Source organism: Trachurus japonicus, chromosome 13, assembly GCF_045865225.1.
Source record: "Trachurus japonicus isolate A0001 chromosome 13, Traja_1.0".
Lineage (NCBI taxonomy): Eukaryota > Metazoa > Chordata > Actinopteri > Carangiformes > Carangidae > Trachurus > Trachurus japonicus.
The window spans coordinates 30076740-30096476 of NC_140919.1; the positions used below are offsets into that span (position 1 = coordinate 30076740).

The window sequence follows — 19737 nt, forward strand, 5'->3', positions numbered from 1 at the left end:
TGCCTCCCCATTTCCTGCCTCTCTTAAAGGCAAAAGCCCCCAAATAACTGCTGCTTGCGCCAGAAATCCGCAGTCTGTGGTATCAAAATACTACAGTTTCTACACCAATGATACCCAACTGTTTGGCTTGTGATCAGTCAATGCAGCATCTATTTCAGAACGCTCATCACAGGATGTAATGTGAGGAGTTTAACCAGAGAAGAGTTTTCCCAAATGGTTACATCAGAATAATTCTGTAGAGGTACAGCCATTCAATGCTTCTCAGGAAGACTTATCAAAGCTCAGAGAAAAATATTCACTGTATAGACTTTATACCGTTTCGATACCGTTGATCATCAAATTCTAATAGAGAGACTAGACACACTAATTGGTATCAAAGGTACTGCATTAAGCTGGTTTAGATCCTACCTATCTAACAGAACTCAGTTTGTACGTTAACAATGAATCCTCTTTGTACACCAAAGGGAGCTATGGCGTTCCACAAGGATCAGTACTTGGCCCAATTCTATTCATTTTATATCTGCTTCCTCTTGGTAGCGTTATTAAAAAATATGACATTAATTTTCATTGTTATGCGGACGATGTTCAGTTATACTTATCCTTTAAACCTAACGAAACCAACAAAATTTCTAAACTTCAAGCTTGTCTGCAGGATATTAAAATATGGATGACTCGTAACTTTCTGCTGCTCAACTCAGATAAGACTGAAGTTATTGTACTAGGTCCTAAACATCTTAGAAAACAACTAGTCAATGATACTGTTATTTTAAATTACATCTCTTTAACTTCAGCCCTCACGGTCAGAAATCTTGGCGTTATTTTTGATCAGAACTTATCATTTGACTCTCACATTAAAGAAATCTCAAGAACTGCCTTTTTTCATCTGCGTAACATTTCCAAAATCAGATCCCTTCTATCTCTAAAGGACGCTGAAAAATTAATTCATGCATTTGTGACTTCACGACTTGACTACTGTAACTCTTTACTGTGGGGTTGTCCGAGTAAGTCACTAAGGACACTCCAATTAGTTCAAAACACTGCTGCCCGTGTCCTGACTGGGACGAGAAAAAGAGACCATATCTCTCCTGTCTTGGCTTCTCTGCACTGGCTCCCAGTAACTGCTAGGATAGATTTTAAAGTTCTCCTCCTAACATATAAAGCACTACATGGTCAGGCACCCTCATATCTTGAGGACCTTATAGTTCCCTACCACCCAAATAAGACTCTGCGATCCCAAAATGCAGGCTTGCCGGCTGTGCCTAGAGTATTAAAAAGTAGTATGGGAGGCAGGGCTTTTTGCTGACTCCGCGATCCGCTTTCGCTTCGGCATTTTGGTGCTGATCATCTAGATCAGTTTACCTTTCCTGCCTCCTCCAGTCACTTCATGCTGGAGCTATGCTAATAGTATCCGTGGCTAAGCTTTCCTCCAGCTCCACGTTACACTTGTTTCAGGCTCTGCCCGTTGTTTTTCTCTAGAGAAACTTTTTCCGACTTTGTTATCTCCGTACCGATCGCGCTCGTCTTCTCCTTCTTCTTCACTTCTTGCTCTGATCTACAGTCTACTACGTTCTACACATCCCAGAAGCCCCAAAATTACTCACAGTGTGCGCGAGAGCGTCCCCATTTACCAGCCGCAGAAAAGTGCATTTGACGTCTATGGACGTCATTGGCACTCAAGCGTTGGATTTTGATTGACGTCCATAGACGTCAATGCCACTCAATGAGTTAATAGAGCATATAATTAGGGATCTGACTATGGTATCTTTTATCTTTTTATTTTTTCCTCAAATTGATTTGTTTTTAACTTGGCCTAATTTTATTCGTATGATTGTTTTTGTTTTATCACTGCTACTGTTTTATTGTCACTGTGTATTTTTACTGCCTTATTGTTGATTAATATTGAATTTAATTGTTCGATGATTTGTTTAAAGCACCTTGAGATGCATTTTGTGTATGAAAGGTGCTATATAAATAAAATTATTATTATTATACAAGTATCATTCACCATACCTGCGCTGTCTCCTGTATAACTCAATATTCTGTCTAATGTCTTTAGTGTTGAATGTACATGTTGTAATGTTAGAATGCTTGCACTATACTGTAGCTACATAAATCGCTTTTAAAAAGTGACAATGAGGAGTCTTGGAAAGCAAAGTATTTACGCACTACATTTCCCATGAGCCTTGGCGCGCACAGTGAAATTCCTGGACCAGTGCAAGACAGACATCTTACCAAGAATGTTTTCATTCATCAAGAATGAAAGTCAGAGGTTTGAAGACGATCAGATACCGTCGTAGTTCCGACCATAAATGCCGATTCGGCGGCATTAATCCCATGACCCAGCGGGCAGCGTCCGCGAAACCGAAAGTAGGAAACACTGGTCGGCTCGCCCAGCATTTCCACCACTAATAATAATAATAACAAAATAACGATAGAGACAAAATTATATATTTATCGAAAATGGAGCCATTAACAAATGTGGGTAACGTAGATTCATCCACATAAGACTTTTTTATAACCAAATACAAACTCCTTGTTGTCCCTTTAACTGCTTATACTGTATGTATTTCGACTATACAGACACAACATGCAATTGCACACTAAACAATGCAATCATCATTAGGGGTGGGAGAAAAAATCGATTCACATAAATATTGCGATATCTTTTTTGACGATTTTTAAATCTTTTTTTTTTTTTTTTATCTTTTTTTTTTTTTTTTTTTTTTTTGGGGGGGGGATTTTTTTAAATATTGTGCAATGTGCATTTGTTAACCTTTTTTACATACAGAGAGTACAGGTTTAGAAAAGGGTTATAAGGGTATAAAGTTCACTTTATAATGGAGTATGTTAATTTATAGGCTCCTACAGTATTTGTGTGCAGATAAATGTTAAAAATGCAGACTAAAAATCGAGAGAATCGGCAATATCGTAGAATCGCAATTTAAATCGAAATCGCCATCCAAAAAATTGTAGAAGAATCGAATCGGGAGAAAAGCATATTGTCCCAGCCCTAATCATCATACTGTACCATATGCCAAAATAGCAAGTAGAAAAACCTGTAGTGAAAACCCTACTATGCAGCACAAGAACAGGACAACACATTTTGAACAGTTCTACTCTCATCAGAGCAACTTCACACATGCAGGAGACTGTCATTCCATTACACCGAAATAGAACAAGATGATGCTGGTCGTATAAACAACACTGCAAGAAAAGAATAACACGAAAGAATGAACACAATAAAAATTGTGCTCAGAATAAGATCCCAAAACTGTGAAGCCTGGCCAAACAAAAAAAAACCTCCCACAAACACTGAATCAACAAAGCGTGTCCTGCTGTATGCAGGTCATATGTCTTACCTTTAGAGGGCCATCTTCTATATCAGGTCATGGAAGTGTGCCAGTCTCCGGTGGTTACAGCAGCAGAAACAGCAGAAGGCAGGTCTTGGGTAGGTTCGTCTCTCCTGTGACAGGATCCAGTTATGAAATGTATTGCATTTTAATGTCAACAGTGTGCAAGTAAAGCAGTAAAGGAATATAACAGCATTGTTTTCATGCAGGATCTTTCTTCCAACTGATCTGCCAGCCTTTTGAAAGGCTGCAACGCATTGTGGTTTTCCTAGACTAAAACAGTAGTGGTATTAGATTCTTTAGGACATGACACCACCCAAATCCCGTTGATCGTGTGGCCTGCCCCATTTTCTCTGTATAGTAGTTTCCCCACAACTTCCTACCATTTCCAGCAAGCTGCCACTAGCCATGTTCCTGCAGTCTCTTGTCCTGTTTTTATTCCTACTTGTATCTGTCTGACCCAGCGGTTGAGGTGTATGTTCCCAATGCTGTGAAATATTCCATCCTGAAAATTGTATACATATTTTATTGCTGTAATTATTCTTTATGCAGGCGGCCCCAGTTCGAATTCTGCGCCGAGCAGCCCTATCCTGCATGTCATTCCCCCCTCTCTGCCTCCCATTTCCTGTCTCTCTCTCTCAACTCTCCTGTCCATTAAAGGTGAAAAAGCCCCAAAAAATATACTTAAAAAAATGAAAAGAAAACCAGTAATATGCATTGTAATTAGCAGAGTCGTAAACCTAGAATATTTTCTTCTGAATGATACTGATTAAAATGGTAGGTCTAATGGTCTGTATTTATATAGGCTAGCCGCTAGCGCTTTACTATACCTGTAACGATACCCAAAGCGCTTTTCAGTATACATCGCATTCACCCATTCACACACACATTCACACACTGATGGCAGAAGCTGGGACAGAGCGGGATTCGAACCGTGGTCTGCCCATGGATGTATTATGGGTCTGCCCCATTAAAGGTATTGTCTTTTGCATCCTAAAGCAAATAGCCTACTTTGTTTTGATAAGACAACTATTATTTTAGCCCCATATTTTTTTTTCCATTACACAATAAATTGAAACTGCCAACATAATTTGAATTCCAACTATCTTGTCACATCATCATAATACAAATTTCCCTGCGTGGTTTATGTTTTGTTATCCAAGAAGCACTACATTGGCTGGCATTTGGCACTAGAAAAGTTTAATGGGCAGAGTCAGTGTGCGGACAAATTTGCATCCGTTACAGAGCTGTCAGAATAACTACTGGTTTTCTTTCATTTTGTTTTGTTTTTTTGTTTTTTACTTAGGCTACACTGACTGTATTGCAGATGTCTGTTGGCACATGATGAGACCGTGACTTTGTATGGAGGTCCATGTGTTGTTGAGGAGCAGAGTGCTGCCCTATTATGTTGACAGTTGCCGATCAGCCAAGCAACTTATAAGTAACTCCTGCTGGACCCAGACCAAAGATATTCAATAACCGTCTTTGCCCAGACTTCTGTGCTAGCATACCGTAGCTTTGGTAGCATTCCTCATCAGCTTGTCACGGCTACGTTGCTAATTAGCTTGTTAACGAGGTGGGCTAAACAGCCAGGTAGGGTGAACACATGCGAATTAGTGTCAAGTCAACATAGAACAGGGCTGGAATTTCACTCACCTCTGAAAGCAGGAGCAAATACTTTCTCACGTTGTGTTAGTGACATAGCCTAAACCCTGCTGTCGACCGACATGAAAAATCCGCCAAAAGACGGCAGCGTTTTGAACGAGGCCGAAAGTCACCTGCAGCTGAAGAGAAGCCACTAGTGTCAAACACCTGCTCAGTGTCCGGGGTGGGCAGCAGATACAGTCTATGATGATAAACTGTGACAGGAGGAGGACCCATCTGTCAAACATAGCCACCATGCGTTCGTTTATAATGTACTGTAAGACTGTAAGCAGCGAGTTAAATTTCAAAAGTTAAACTTCACTCCAGCAGTAGCTACTGCCCCGTGTGGCCGCGAGCAGCAATGCAACAACACAGGGACGTAGCAGCTACCTGCAATAACAAGGATTCTCATGAGGACTGACTTTTATCAGTCTGTCTGATGAGAAATGGTCTTGAGTTTTTTGTCCATAATTTGTACTGTATGAGCGCCAACTAGGCTACTGACTATTGTCTAAAAAAAGGATGTAGCTGTGCTTCATGTTTCATGATGTCACCAACCAATCCATAGGCTACAACAAAACCAAAAGCACAGGAGGCAGTGCTTTTTGCACATAGCCTACACTGTCGTAAAAAAAAATATATATAGTGATTAGTTGTCATGGAAAACATCTGCGTGAGTCGACTATGGGTGTCCAAGAGCATAGGGCCTATAGCTGTGTGCAAGGCCTACAAGATATTTTATAAAGTAGCCTAGTCTACTACAAATCACAGTCATTTTTCTTATTCTATACAGTAAGTTGTCATGTCAAGTGATTTTAATGGAAGAGATGGTGGTAGTTAAGAGTCACAGATGGGACAAAATAGGTCACAGACTGGCCAGAACAACAAATGCAGAACAGGAACAATGAGACAATGAGTTGACAAAAGAGTCAGAGAGTGGCTGGTATATAAACTGTGATCTGATTGGGGAATAGGAAACAGGTGAGGTGGTTGGAGTCTCTGGGTGATGAGGGAACGAGAGACAGCTGAGTAGGTGGGTGAGGCAAGTTGGGTGACTGTGACAGAGAGGGAGGCCTGAGGACATCTGGTGGACAGATGGAGAGTGGCAGGACACAGGAGCAGAAAGGCAAAAAAAAGAAGAAGCATGAGACGAATTGTGACAGAAAAAAGTAATGATTTCCTATATGCAGAAGACTACTGATGTTAAAATTCTGCTCATACTTCAGTGCACTAAGAGTAACAAATCAATAATGCATGAACTGAGCTACACTATGCATAATGGCTACTTTAACTCTGATATTGTAGCTATACTTTGGTGGGATATTGTATGTGAGTGTGTTTCTTTGAGTATCTTATAGTATGATATTGTTACATCTCAAAATCCACCACTGTTTTTTTTTTCATTATTATTATTATTCTGTAAATAGAAATCACATGATGTTTGGTCAGCATAGTATACATGATCATCATTTAGACTGAGGAGAAATCATCAGATAATGTAGCTGTGATAACATTTTTACTCAGGCTCCCCTTGCCATTGAACCAGCAGCTTTGCAGTGTGCACTTATCCATGGCCTAAATTTTTGAGTTAACCAAATACAGATGTGCACCAGCTCAGGCAAATCTCAAAGTCCACCTCTTCTTCCGCCCCCTTCTTTGATTGGCTGCTGGAAATGGCAGAAGTGAGGGGTGGAAGAATTCTCCACCCAGCTGTAATTTAGGTGTCACAGTTTTCCTTTTTTGCCATCTTTCTCTGCTTTCTTTTCAGAAAACAGTAAGATGGCCTCAGCACATGACAGAGCTGTACTTCAGGCTATATTCAACCCCACCACCCCCTTCGGAGACATCCCTGGCCTGAACCAAGAGGAGGAATTAATTGATGATGGTGAGCGTGAGCTCCTGACTTGATGTGTCTCTATATATCATGTCACAGCTTTTTATGTTTATCATTTCATAGCATATTGGATTTATTTGAACACATTCCATTCCTGGACTAAAAAAACATGACATTTTAATCCAAGTTGAGTTCTGGGTGACAGTTCTGTGTTTTCCTTGCCACGGTACCTGTCAATTGAGTTTGAGTGGTTTTCAACCTGTTTATCTCCCCCTTCCAGACAGTGGCTTTGACACAGAGTTGCTGAAGCAAGTGAAAGAGTTGGAGATGCGGGGTGTTTCAGCAGCAGAGGCTGGGGATTTGCAAGCTGCACTTCAACTGTTCAGCCAGGCAATCCATATCCTGCCTCAGCGAGCCTCAGCCTATAACAACCGGGCACAGGCCCTACGGCTACAGGGGAACACAGCAGGTACATGCCACAAATTCAATAATAACTCTTTCCATAGATATCACAGTGTGCTGCAAGGCCAGTATGAAACCATATCAGAGCTTTGTCTGAATGATGCACTTTATCAACAGTATTACTGCACACGCTCTGTTATCCCTGTGTTTGCATCTTGCTGTCGGTCACAAGGTTGTTTCCACTGAATGAACAGAATCATTTCAAAGTTTAAGAATTCATGTGTTTCTTTTTATTCACTCCCTTAACATCCAGAAAGTCAAAATAAAATAATATGTTTCACAAATCAATGATATAAAGTGCCCCCAGTATTTTATAGATTGGTGTAATATAATTTCTAATTTAAAAAAAATCAAAATGCAGTAGATTACCGCTAATGCCAATGATACAAGCATTGTGATTTTGCAAGCATCAATGCAACCTCTTGGGAGTATTGGTGAGTGTTTTTTATGCTCATCCCCAGGAGATCACTTTGTCAGTCACACCACAAATTCAATACTGTATCATGTGTATCTTTTTTTTACTTGCATTGTCTGTTTCTAAAATTGGACTTTCTATCTTTAGGAGGTGCCTTTCACTTTTTCTCTAGCCTGGTGCCATTTGTCATTCTTGCTGACTGACAAGATCATCTGAATATTCCCAAAACACCTGCATATCTATTTGAAATTACAAGCAGATATTGCACATGGACTGATATACCGCCGTATTTGGAGTTAGCAGTATAGTATTGTAGTATAGTATAGTATCCATTCATCTGAAAACCTGATCATTTATTTTCTTACTTCAAAACAGAACAGGTATTAAGATTACTGCTTTTTGGATTACTTTTTAGGATGTATAAAAAACAGCAGCTTATGAAGTTATACAGAATCCATGTTTTAATTTTTTTTTTTTTATTGCTTTGCAACAATTGGTAGCAAAGCAATTTAAAGAAGAATGAAGAATGAATCGATTTAAAGAAGAGTGAATATTGAATAGACTCACTTCAAGTTAAGAAGAAGTAAACATCATGAATTTAAACAAACAAACAAAAAAGCAAACCCTTTCCAGACATGTGTATGCCTCACAGAGCTCTTTTCTCCTCTCAGGAGCCCTGGAGGACTTGGACCAAGCCATCTCTCTGAGCAGCAACTCTGGACGAACCGCCTGCCAGGCGCTGGTGCAGAGAGGCCTTTTACGTAGATTAGCATGTCAGAATGATGGAGCCAGAGCAGACTTTGAGAAAGCAGCTGCGCTTGGAAGTGAATTTGCTCGACAACAGGCTGTGGTTCTCAATCCATACGCTGCTCTGTGCAACAAGATGCTCTCGGAGGTGATCAACAAACTACGTAACCCTGAGGTTCCAGAGATGCAGTAATTGATGTAAACAGTCTGTCACCTGTACACCTTTATATACTTTATACAATTAAATCATTGGTTGATAAAATAACATTTTAACTTTTGATGTCTCTTTTTTATTCCTCTGTGTGGGTGCTATGAAATAAATCAGGTCAACTGCAAGTCAGATTTATTACACAGTAGGCTATGTAATGTCAATGACACATAGATCACAGACCTCTCACAACAAAGCCAGTCTAAATAAAGGAACAAAGTTGTTAGTGCCTCCTCACAAAGCATGCACGCCTTGATCTTCAATCAAATATGACAAATAGGACACATGATATCATGCTCAGCATTCATTTCCAAAGTTCTTTTTTTATGATGTGGCACCTAATCACACAGAAGAGGCACTTTGGCTTTTGTCCAGTAGATGGCAGTCTTGACATATTGGAAAAACAGTGAACATAAGCAACATAAGATATCGACACTTTAAAAAAAAAAAAAATCTTTAATGAAAAAAGTAAGAGGTAATAAACAAGTCTCCTCAAAATGATAAGGAAGACAACTTTCTTGATAAGGACCTACAATATGAACCTCTCTAAAAACCAAAATTCACATTAAGTGTCCTCAGAGGGATTATTTAAATTTAATTTTCTCTCAATACTCTAAAAAGTACTACATAAATAAATCAGCCTAGAAGCATTTTTCCTACTTACATGCAGACAAAAAGATTAATAGTGATGCTACAAAAAGAGTAAATCAGTTTATGCCCCAAATATAAATTCCTATGTCTGCAGGGGTTTGACACACAATAAGCCTATATTTCCATCCGTTTCCATACATTGGCTGTATATGTTGTGGCTTCTTCCATGTTGCAGTATTGTGGGTGCATACATATCACGTCTGAGTGATTCTTGACATGGGATTGCTCATGTTGTGGTCTGCCCACTGAGCTCTGGGCCATGGGCATTACCTCGTATGCTTTGCTCCCCCATGTTTGTCTCTGACCTCTCCCAGGCAGGCTAAGACCACCGGCTCAGTGCGTTCCTCTCTCTGGTAGAAGGAACAGGTTTTCAGGTGATCTGACATGGAGGGAGTATTGCAGAAGCTCCATCTGTCCACAGAGGAAAACAAAGAGCTGAACTTCCAAACCTGTAAAACACAAAGACAGAGCTGTAGGTGTAGGTATAGGGGGCTGCTGTCAAGGCATTTATCAGCCGTAGTACAGCTATACGACGTCCATGTGGATGAATATCCTTGGAATCTAGATCACAAAGTATTTTTATCACATGTCAGGCCATGATGTTATTTCTGTATTGGTCCATTACGAATTTATACAAATTATGCCCTCCACTGGGGAACAAATACCCAGCTGTCCCCCACACATTCTTATGAATGATCACATATCTGACTTGTTATGGTTGCACTGTGTTTACTGGCGGCGAAGCCTCAGGCCATTCCACATCACTGACATCACTGACATGCTCCTTGTCCCATGATCACTGTGGTACGGAAATAGTAAATGTTAAAATACACATTTATACTGTATCTATCCTTTATCCCCTTCAACAGAGAGGATGTCTTCCTCACTACATACTGTACTGTATGTTTTTTTCATTTATTTGACAGCAGAATATTTGAGAAACCACTGACAATTTGAGGGTGTTTAAAATATAGATGAAGCTAGCCAGCAAAACACACTTCAGTGGTCATTAGTCTGAATCATTTGAAATTTCAACCTTATTTTTTAAAATTCCAGATAAGACTTGGGTCATCTCCAAACAGCTGCACGAGCATCCACAAGGCTCAGACTTCTAGACCAGTGGGCGTCCTCGAGGCCTAGAGTTCTAAGCCAGAGGGTCTAAGGTCCAGCTTAGTGAGCTGATGCAAACAAAGCATACCTGGTTAGTTCTAGCAGTTGCAAAGTATTTAAAAAACACTATATTGAAATTTGCTTTTTCATTATGTTACTTTATTTGTGTTTGTTGTTGTATTCTTAAAACTTGTAATGCTGCTATCCTGGCCATGTCTCCTTTGGAAAGAGGCTACTAAACATTTATTTACTATTGTGGAGAGTTGACATTCAGTACTGTGTTCAAACTGACCACACCATAGGACATTAGACTAACTTTATGAATACTTTATGATGTCATCATGTTGTAACTAATATAATTACAGTAGAGAAACAAAGAACATACACTAATGCTGCCATTGAGGATTATGTCCACATTGTGTTAATACTTTGTTAGGTCTTGTGTGTGATGACCATAAGCACAACCACACAATTAAAATAGAAATGGTGACATTCATCCTGTCTCACTACACTCTACATACAAAGTACAAATGACAGGTGAATGGCTTCATTCATTCATTAGCGTGGTCTGTGTTAGTTTTCAGTGCTGTGTACTGGACTCTTCGAACATAATTCAACATGACTGGTAGTTTGTTGTGCTGTACAGTATGTTCACCGCATAAAGTTATTGTGTATTCATGCAGCAAAAAAATGTAATCACCCATCACCATTTTCCTACAATTTCTACAATATCAGTCAAGCAGAGAACAAAACTGTGATGTGTTTGGTACAGAAATTAGTTTAGTGCTATGTTTGTGACATTGTTAAACCTATATATTTCTGCATTGTTCTGTCATCATCAAGTCGTGTTTCCTTGTGTTGCAGTTTCTCTGTTTCCTGCCTCAGTCCTCCTTTGGCCTAAGGAGGTGGCTGAGGATGAAGTCTGCATTAATACTGAAGGCCAAGAAATGAAAAGAAAACCATGTTGTAAAGATCTTTAGTTGTTGATGATGTTGTTTTCCTCTTTTAGTTTCTAATGGACTGATCAGCCACTATATGTCTCCCCACTGTCTCATTCTGGTGGGCCATTTAGTTGAGTTAGTATCTTGTTTTGCCAACAGGGTGTTTTGAGTTAAATGGTTAGTCTTTGGGTTACCTCTTCTAAGGGCCTGGTTGCTTCCAAAAACTGCTTATTTTCATTCATTTGTATTTATTTCATGTGGTTAGGGAGAACCTGACCATCTGCAAAATCTTAGTAAAATTGCAAGGAAGATTGTTTTGACCTATCCTCTGTCATTTAGAGCTGTTAGTAAAGATTAAGATAGTATGACTTGTACCGAGCAGCTGCAGGGCAGAGATGGCAGTTGGAGGTGAGGGAAAACCTCCTTTTACCTAAAAAGACAGGGAACCAGCTCACGTGAGGGAGAAGACCTACTGTATAATCTCCCAGACAATTAACTTGGATACACTGGCAGTTTAAATTGAAAACCAAAGTAACTATGGAAACTCAAATAACATTGAAAGGGTGAAATGGAGCCTCCTGTTCTGGTTTGGCTATTTTTACATAACTCTGTGTAAATTACACAGGGATGAATCGTTTCATAGCTCATGTCCCATGCAAAGAAGCAAGATAAAGGGCATCCTCAAAGACATGGAAACTGCCCAGCAAGATGTCTAGATGTTGATTTTCCTGTATGTTTTATGATGCATTTGAAACATTTTGAGTGAAATATACCTGAATGTTGATGAAATGTGTCTGCTGTCCACTAGCAAGCACACCATCCTTCCTTTTGTGTGGTGTATTTTATGTTTAAATGTAGCACTATGTTCAAGTGTACTTCTGTCCTAACAGGGGAATCTACAGAATGGGACTAATGTGGATGAGAAAGACTCTTAAGAAGCAGCCGGTTCATTAACCTGGAGGTTATTTCATTGATCACAAACAGTACAGACTTGGGATCAAGAGAGAGAAACCCATTATGTACACACACAAGCATAAAATAAATAAAAATGAAATGAAATTAGGAGGTTTGCCCTCGTCACAAAATCAGACATATGAATGATGCTCAGCTCAGATGTCCAGTTGCCAGACCACTACTTTGGCACTAAAGTCAAATGAGAAATATATCCTTTTTCCAAACATCCTCAGTTGACCTCACATGCAGCTGTTTTTTTTTGTTGTTTTTTTTTTCGGATAAAGTTAAAGTAGCAAATCTCCAGTGGCTGTTCCATGTGGGAACCAATTAACTCCTTCCAACATGGCTGTGATTTAGTTTGTAATATTGTTAGAGAGCCTGGAGAGAGTTCACAATGCAGCAGCTGTTGTGCTGTATGAATGGCAGAAATTTTCCAATGACGGTTTGCAGGGTGTACTGCAACATACTGAAGGAGAACCAATACAGAAGTTTGGTCTTTTGTTTACTTTCCCTTTCCTGACTGGCTCAGTTCAAAAATGAATAGCAGCAGTGGCCATAAATACATTTAATTAAATGATAATATGTCAGGTAATTTTTTTAAACACAATAATGCATTTTTATGATAGAAAAAAAGGAAAATCTATACAAAGGGATACTTGCTTTCTTTCGACATCTCCAGGAGCTTCCCCCGTGGGAATATGTCTTTTTCTCCCACTTGAGGGAGACCATCCCTCTCTCCTGCAGCAACATGGCACACACCGCTCTCATCAGATGGGAGACCTGGGACAGCTGAGATAATGTAAAACTGTCAAGGTAACCAGCGATGTGCTGAAGAATCTCCAGGGGCAGCCTGCTCAGCGGATCCAGATTATGTTCACCGTTTCTCTGGGGGCTGGAGGTTTTCACACCTTCACATAGGGATGAAGGGAGCTGTGGTTGGAGCACAAAGGTGTTGGCATCTTGGCAGTATTTAATTGTAGCTTGGTGACCTGCAGGCTGAAACCTTGTCTGAGTGAAAGTACACCCGAGGTATGCCAAGGGGCATCGCTGCTGCAACCAGCCACAAAGAGAGGCCTGTATGTCAGAGTGCACATTCCTGAAGTGAGAGCGGTATTCATCGCGGCGAAAGAAGAGGCCACACATGTAGCTGAAGGCCGAACTTGTTTTGTTATGTCTTCTGGTGACAGATTCCGCTTCGACATGTACATGAAGACCACAGGGTTTGTCGGCCATGACATCGGCAAGGGATGCATCCGATTTAAACGGAGCAGAGCTGAAGTTGTACGTTTGTGTTCCTACATCAACGTAAAGGCCATCTACTGTTGAACTCTCTGAGATTACATGTCCTTTCAGTTCCTTTTCCAGGGAGCACAGAAGTGTGAAGTGAACCTCGTCACTCTTTGGAAGCTCCTCTACTGACAAGCCCAAATCTGCAGTGTCCACACTCTGGTGCGTGGTCTTGACCTTCCGCCCCGGATCCTTCAGGTGACAGCGCTTTGCCCGATAGCTAGTAGGAACATTGAACGTGCGGACAGTTTGAACCTCGATTGGCTCCAGGCTCCCGTAAACAAAATCCCTCTCTCTCGGGGTGCAGGCTGCAAGTTGCCCAAAATTAATCAGCATCGCCCCGTTGTGCACCATGTACATGTTGTATTCTGCGATGTTGACTTCTTTCCCTAACCTCTCAAGGACTCCATCTTGCCATGGTGCGAAGCCAGTTGTACCATTGATGCCCGAAGCAGCCGCAGCAGCAGCAGCAGTAGTGTTCTTTTTCAGGTGTGAGTCTCTTGTCTCGCACTGACAGTTTAATGATTCTTTCTGCCCCTTCTCTTTTCCTTTTTCTTGCTTCTTATCTAAGTTTTTGACAGTTTGCTTGCATCCCCCCATCTCCTTTGCGAATATTTTTTCCCACTGGCTGTAGTTCTGAATGCTCTCCACATCCCTACTAGTTGCCAAAGCATCCCCCTCCTCTTGACTGAGCTCTTTTTCCTCCATCCTTGCACTGCTATTTTCTGTAAATTCACCATAATCTAAAGAGCAAACTGCTTCCTCTGCAGGCCAATTGACCCCAGCAGTGATATCCTGGAGTGCTGGCTCCTCCATCATCAGCTCAGGAAAAATGTTTTTCATTTTTATGGATTGAAACAGCAGCTCTTGGTCCCTCAGAGCCAGAGCAACATCGAGGTGAAGCTCAGTTTGAGGGTTTTCTGAAACATTTCTGTAGAATGTCAGATCACTCTCAGAAACAGGCCAGCGATTCCACTCCTGAGAGCAGCAGACCACGCTGGCCGGACATACCTCTAGGTGTTTGGCCAGCCTGCTGCGCAGCATGGTGAGAGGACAGCCGTAATGAGCATTGAGGCAGGGGACTGTCTCTTTTGGACAGAGGAGCTCGTGCTCCTCTTGCTTGCACATATGAAAGGTGGCGCCACAGTTTTTGCGACACTTGATGACCATGCATGAGACAGAGATCTGCACTGGGACCTGACAGTGGACACTGTAACATTTGTCACAATGATCATGATGTCCCACAGATGTCCTTCTACGCTTCATCTTCAGAGAGAGAAAAACATAGCAACATGTTTAGCATAATGTAAGTAATTAGTCATGTAACGATCTGTCTTATACAGTGATAATAAATAGAGAAAAATCTGTTCCTCCAAGATTTCAATGAAGTAAGATCAATCATGCAAGAAGATACATGGTCACAATCAGTATATAGAAACCAATCAGGCTACCACCATGAAATATATTGTTAATATACAGGTCTGATGAATTTTAGAGAGGAGTATAAACAAAATGAATACATAAAATTGTAAAATGGGTCAGACTTGCATGCATTACCAATAGCAGTCGATTTCAATTCTAACATTATGAATAGCCTGTGTAGTAAAACTCTATCTTTAATGTCCAGTGAATGATAAGCTCAACCAAACAGTGTCTGAAACCCAGGTTTTAGTAAATAAAGTCAACAACAGGAACAATAACAGTAAAAAATTCTCACCCTTTGTTCCTCTGTGCCTGTCACCTTGTTTTCGCTGGCACCTCTGAATAACCTCTGCACTGTGTCTGGACATTATAAATAGACACAACAGAGGGGCAGACAGGCCAGTGGGACGGGGCACCATTGTCACACAGCCATTAAAAGGCAAGGTCAAGTTACAGCCTCCAGCAGTGCTTCAAGGGTGGTGATAATAACAGGTAATCCAAGTTCTCAACACTTCAACTACCGTTTGTTCAAAACCATCAAAATCTTAACACAGGCAACACATTTGTCTTTACAGACACTACCCTTTTATAATTTTTATGTTCAATCAATTCTGTGACAAAATCATAACAACATGAGGAAAATAATAACTGATTGATAAAATAAAAATACTTTTTAATTATAGTTTCAAGTTTTATTATATGAACAGTGTTTTAGTGTTTTGTCTAGTGTTTTGTTATAGATTAATTTGTCTTGATCAGTGTCATCCACTAGGTGTCAGTCACACACCTTTAAAAACATGCATGTCTCTAGCAGCTCTGTGCTGTCACAACATGGATTAGATAAACTCTTTTGGGTCAGTATGTGATATAGAAAAAAAGTTTTTTTTTTTGTTTTTTTTTCCAGAAGATTGTGGAGAAAGGCAGCAATTGAAATTCATCTCAGGTGCCTGCAGTTGATTCCGACCCAATTTGAACTGAAAATTTAGAGTGATATGTGTAATTTTTTTTTAAAGGGAATTAGTGAGGGAGAAACAGCTTCATCAATTTTTTTTGGATTCAACATGGGAACTGTATCTTCACTTATTAAAAAAAAACAAGTAGCTGTCTCTTTTAATGAAATCACCATTCAGAGGTACCAGGACATTATTCTCTGCTGCTTTTCAATAGCAGTAGTTTGATTGTGCACATACAATGGCCCATTATTCGATTCCAACAACATGTGCCACTGATGTGATGTCAAACTGCAAATTATATAGGGGCACACATGTCAATCTGTGTTGTTAGTTATTCATGGATTCCAGAAATACTGTGTGGTGGCCATTATGTTGTGTGCAACATAATGGGGCATTGATCCTGTGTAACTTGCTTTAACTAATTACACTCATTTGCATTTAGGCTGGCAAAACTATCACCCCCTTCATTCCCCCACATCAACCTGCAAACACCTATGCCACCCTGTTGAAAATCTGCTGGATCCACAAACTGCAGCTGGAAGTCTTTGTGCAGTTTTTTCTCCACCTGGCACAGATTACAATGAACAGCTTATCAGATGCAACTGCTTTGCTCTCTATAGGCTCTGCAATCAGCATACATTTCATCAAGAGAGAGAGACAGAAAAAAAGAGAGAGAGAGACTACATGAAATGTAGAAAAGATACTTTCTATTTCAGTATCTTGTTGCTATACAACAGCGGCACAGTCAAGACTGGAGAGTTTGTTGGGCTTATATCAGTCAAATACAGTTGTAACAGTGCTTTAAAGCAGGTGGGCAAATTGTGGATTAGCTCTGTAGAACTGCTGCTAAATTTATAATATCATTTCAATAAACTCAGGTTTGATTAAAAGCTGAAACTTAATCATGCCCATTATCAGGCTGCAAACTCCCAGGCTGACCCTGCTGTAATTCGAGATTTAAATTTAATTTACATGAATGGAGCAATGCTTGTGAGCTAGTTCAGGCAGTCGACTCAAGCTGCACTGCTCTACTCATGTGACATGTCTCACTCAATCATACACAACCTCCCAATTTGGCGTTCTGTTTGAGCTGCAAATTTCCTTTGCTTGTCAATGACACTGCTGCCCTGCATTAGTATTACAGCCTATTGTTGCTCCACCACCACCCCAGCAGCAACTTGCAGGCCCCAGGGCTAAAATATAGTCCCTCATCACTCCCATATACATTTAATGACATCTTATTCACAGGGAGTGGTGAGGTTGGAGCCTAGACGTCAAACCCAAATTCTGAGTAGTTTGACTGGAATGATGTTACTGTATGAACCAGTGCAACTGTAATCTAAAATCCTGACGCAGCACATTTCCTACTGTAAACCACGTAAACAGGTAATTTTCAAAGAAGCTGTTTAGCGTTCAAAGGCCTTTACAGAGGCATGAAAACACATCAAACTCGAACATTAAGTGACATTAAAACAATAAAACCAACATAAGATCAGTCAGAAAACTTAGGAGATAATTTTAAAATGGGTGCTCTTGTGGTAAAAGACTATGACAGAAGATGTATGTGATTTATTGGCACACAGCAGCAAACAGTGATGTTTTAAGCACTGACTTAATTCAGGTACAAATACATTTAAGGTGCAAAACTCTTGGGCAGATGTAACAGTGGAATTTGTAGTTGTATACAATAGTTGCATATTTGTATCAGTAAATTTGAGGTCACAGAGCTCCATGAGTTGTGTACGGTAATTGTAGATTTCTTTCACCCACAAACACAACACAACAACAACAACAACAGTTTCATCTTCATAAATTCTTAAAGTAGAGCATTATCGCAAATAGAGCAGGAATAGCAATACAAAAAACTGAAATATGCAAATAGGTCCATGGGAGCTATCATGTACACAAAATATAGCCAACAGTGTAGTGCCTGTGGAGCAAATGCAGAATTCCTTTTTGTCATGAGACAAGCTGGCCCAGCGCTTAGCCCCACCTCCGGCACGCAAAAGAGAACAAGGATGTTTATATCTGATACGCTGCACCACTGGCCGCATCTAGTGGCCGAACAAAGAATTGGAATTTGTGATAGTGCTACTTTAAGTACAGGTACAAAAATCCTATTTTACAAATTACAGATTAAAAAACTGACACGCTCACATTTTTGCTGCTATTCTTGCAGTATTTGGTGAAAAACACATTCACACACCCGTATCAAACAATGTGAGTCATGGACAAAATTTGAGTATCTGCAAATCTGAATGTCAACTCAGCTCGTGCAAGAAGAGATACACATTTGTATTATTTCCCACTAAATATATATATATATATATATATATATATATATAATTATTATTTGTTTTCATATTATAACACAAAAACAAATCAATAACTACAACTGTTTGAATCTGCCAGTGCGCCTCACAGATGCTGTTTAAAAACAAAACAAAACAAAACAAAAACAGTCAAGTGCTCCACACTCTGTGTCAATGAGACACAGTTCTCATATATCTTCATATATAAAATCACGGCTAACTGGTTAGCTTAGCGTTGCATAAAGGAGAAACATCATTAGTTGCCAGATGATATTGTTCTTGTTTGCTTAATACAGGCAAAACTGAAATGTTAAAACAGTACTTGTGCTTCTAAATCAATTTTATAACACTGGTAATTACTACCATAAACACTTTTCCCTATAGCTAACTTTAAAAATCCTCCCCTCACAAAAAATCTTTTTCTAGTTTTACTAACAGGTGACAAACTAACGAGATGTTTAGCAGAATATGGAAGTCGCATTTAATAAAATTCATTGCAACACTCAGCTTGAGCTCTTATGCAACCTGGCAGCTCAAAAGGGGATAATTACAGCTTGTCCATTTTCTGTAGCATGAATTTGAACAATTCCAAGGCTACAGGTTAATGATTCAGGCAAGCTCCATATCATTTAACTCTAATTTAATGTTCTGAAATGTGACCGGACAGCTTTAGATGGTGGAGAGAAAAAAAAGTCAAACTTGATTAGTATTCAAAGAATTCAAAAGCTGTCAGCGCACAGTGGGACTGATAAAAACATCACTGGTTTCAAGTCTTATATTGAAGGATTTCCTGTCCACCACCAGCGACAGTGTATCCTTGTATGGTAGCATTTCTTATCAAACTTACCCCGTTCTCTAAGACTTCCCTCTTTTTGCTGTTGCTCTTAAAGATTGCCCCCATTTTGGGCTTTCCGTCTAGTTTATACCTGACAAAACAAACAGTACATTCAGGTTTTTTGACTCTTTAGTTTTTCCACATTGTCTTATGTTGCATTATGTTACCTAAATGCCATTTTCCCCTTATCAATCTACACTCATTAGGGTTGGTGTTTAGCACCATGTGTTGAGGCTACAGTCCTCACTGCAGGTGGCCCCAGTTCGAATCCCACGTCGGCCCTATCCTGTGTGTCATCCCCCCCCCTCTCTGCATTCCATTTCCTGTCTCTCTCTCTCAACTGTCCTGTACATTAAAGGCAAAAAAGCCCCCAAAATACTTTAAAAAAATCTACACTCATTATCCCATTATAACAAAGTAAAAACAGAATTTTAGAAACTCTTGCAAATTTGTCAAAGAAGAATGAGTACTGGACATGAGCCCAAACCAATGGGATGACATGGCTAAAATGTGCTACCACTGTATTTTCAAATCATGTTGGTACAGTGTTTATTACTAGAGCTCAGCCCAGCGGAGGCTCATAAATAAGATGCAGACGTCTATGGAAATGTG

At 40.0% G+C, this 19737-nt stretch overlaps 2 protein-coding genes across 2 annotated transcripts; one reads left to right on the forward strand and one right to left on the reverse strand.

The window, feature by feature from the left end:
- The first annotated feature begins 6770 nt into the window (after positions 1-6770).
- ttc36 (tetratricopeptide repeat domain 36) lies at positions 6771-8730 on the forward strand. The gene is made up of 3 exons (XM_085795884.1): positions 6771-6879; positions 7109-7297; positions 8377-8730. Exons 1-3 carry the CDS (start codon positions 6774-6776, stop codon positions 8643-8645), a joined length of 564 nt encoding a protein of 187 aa, XP_085652010.1. The 5' UTR covers positions 6771-6773; the 3' UTR covers positions 8646-8730.
- A 54-nt stretch (positions 8731-8784) lies between these two features.
- Positions 8785-15492, reverse strand: LOC146976242 (F-box only protein 40). The gene is made up of 3 exons (XM_085795883.1): positions 15321-15492; positions 12977-14869; positions 8785-9760 (listed from the first exon to the last, which is right to left on the reverse strand). The coding sequence occupies exons 2-3, from the start codon at positions 14867-14869 to the stop codon at positions 9578-9580; spliced, it is 2076 nt and encodes a 691-aa protein (XP_085652009.1). The 5' UTR covers positions 15321-15492; the 3' UTR covers positions 8785-9577.
- Between the last annotated feature and the right edge of the window lie 4245 nt (positions 15493-19737).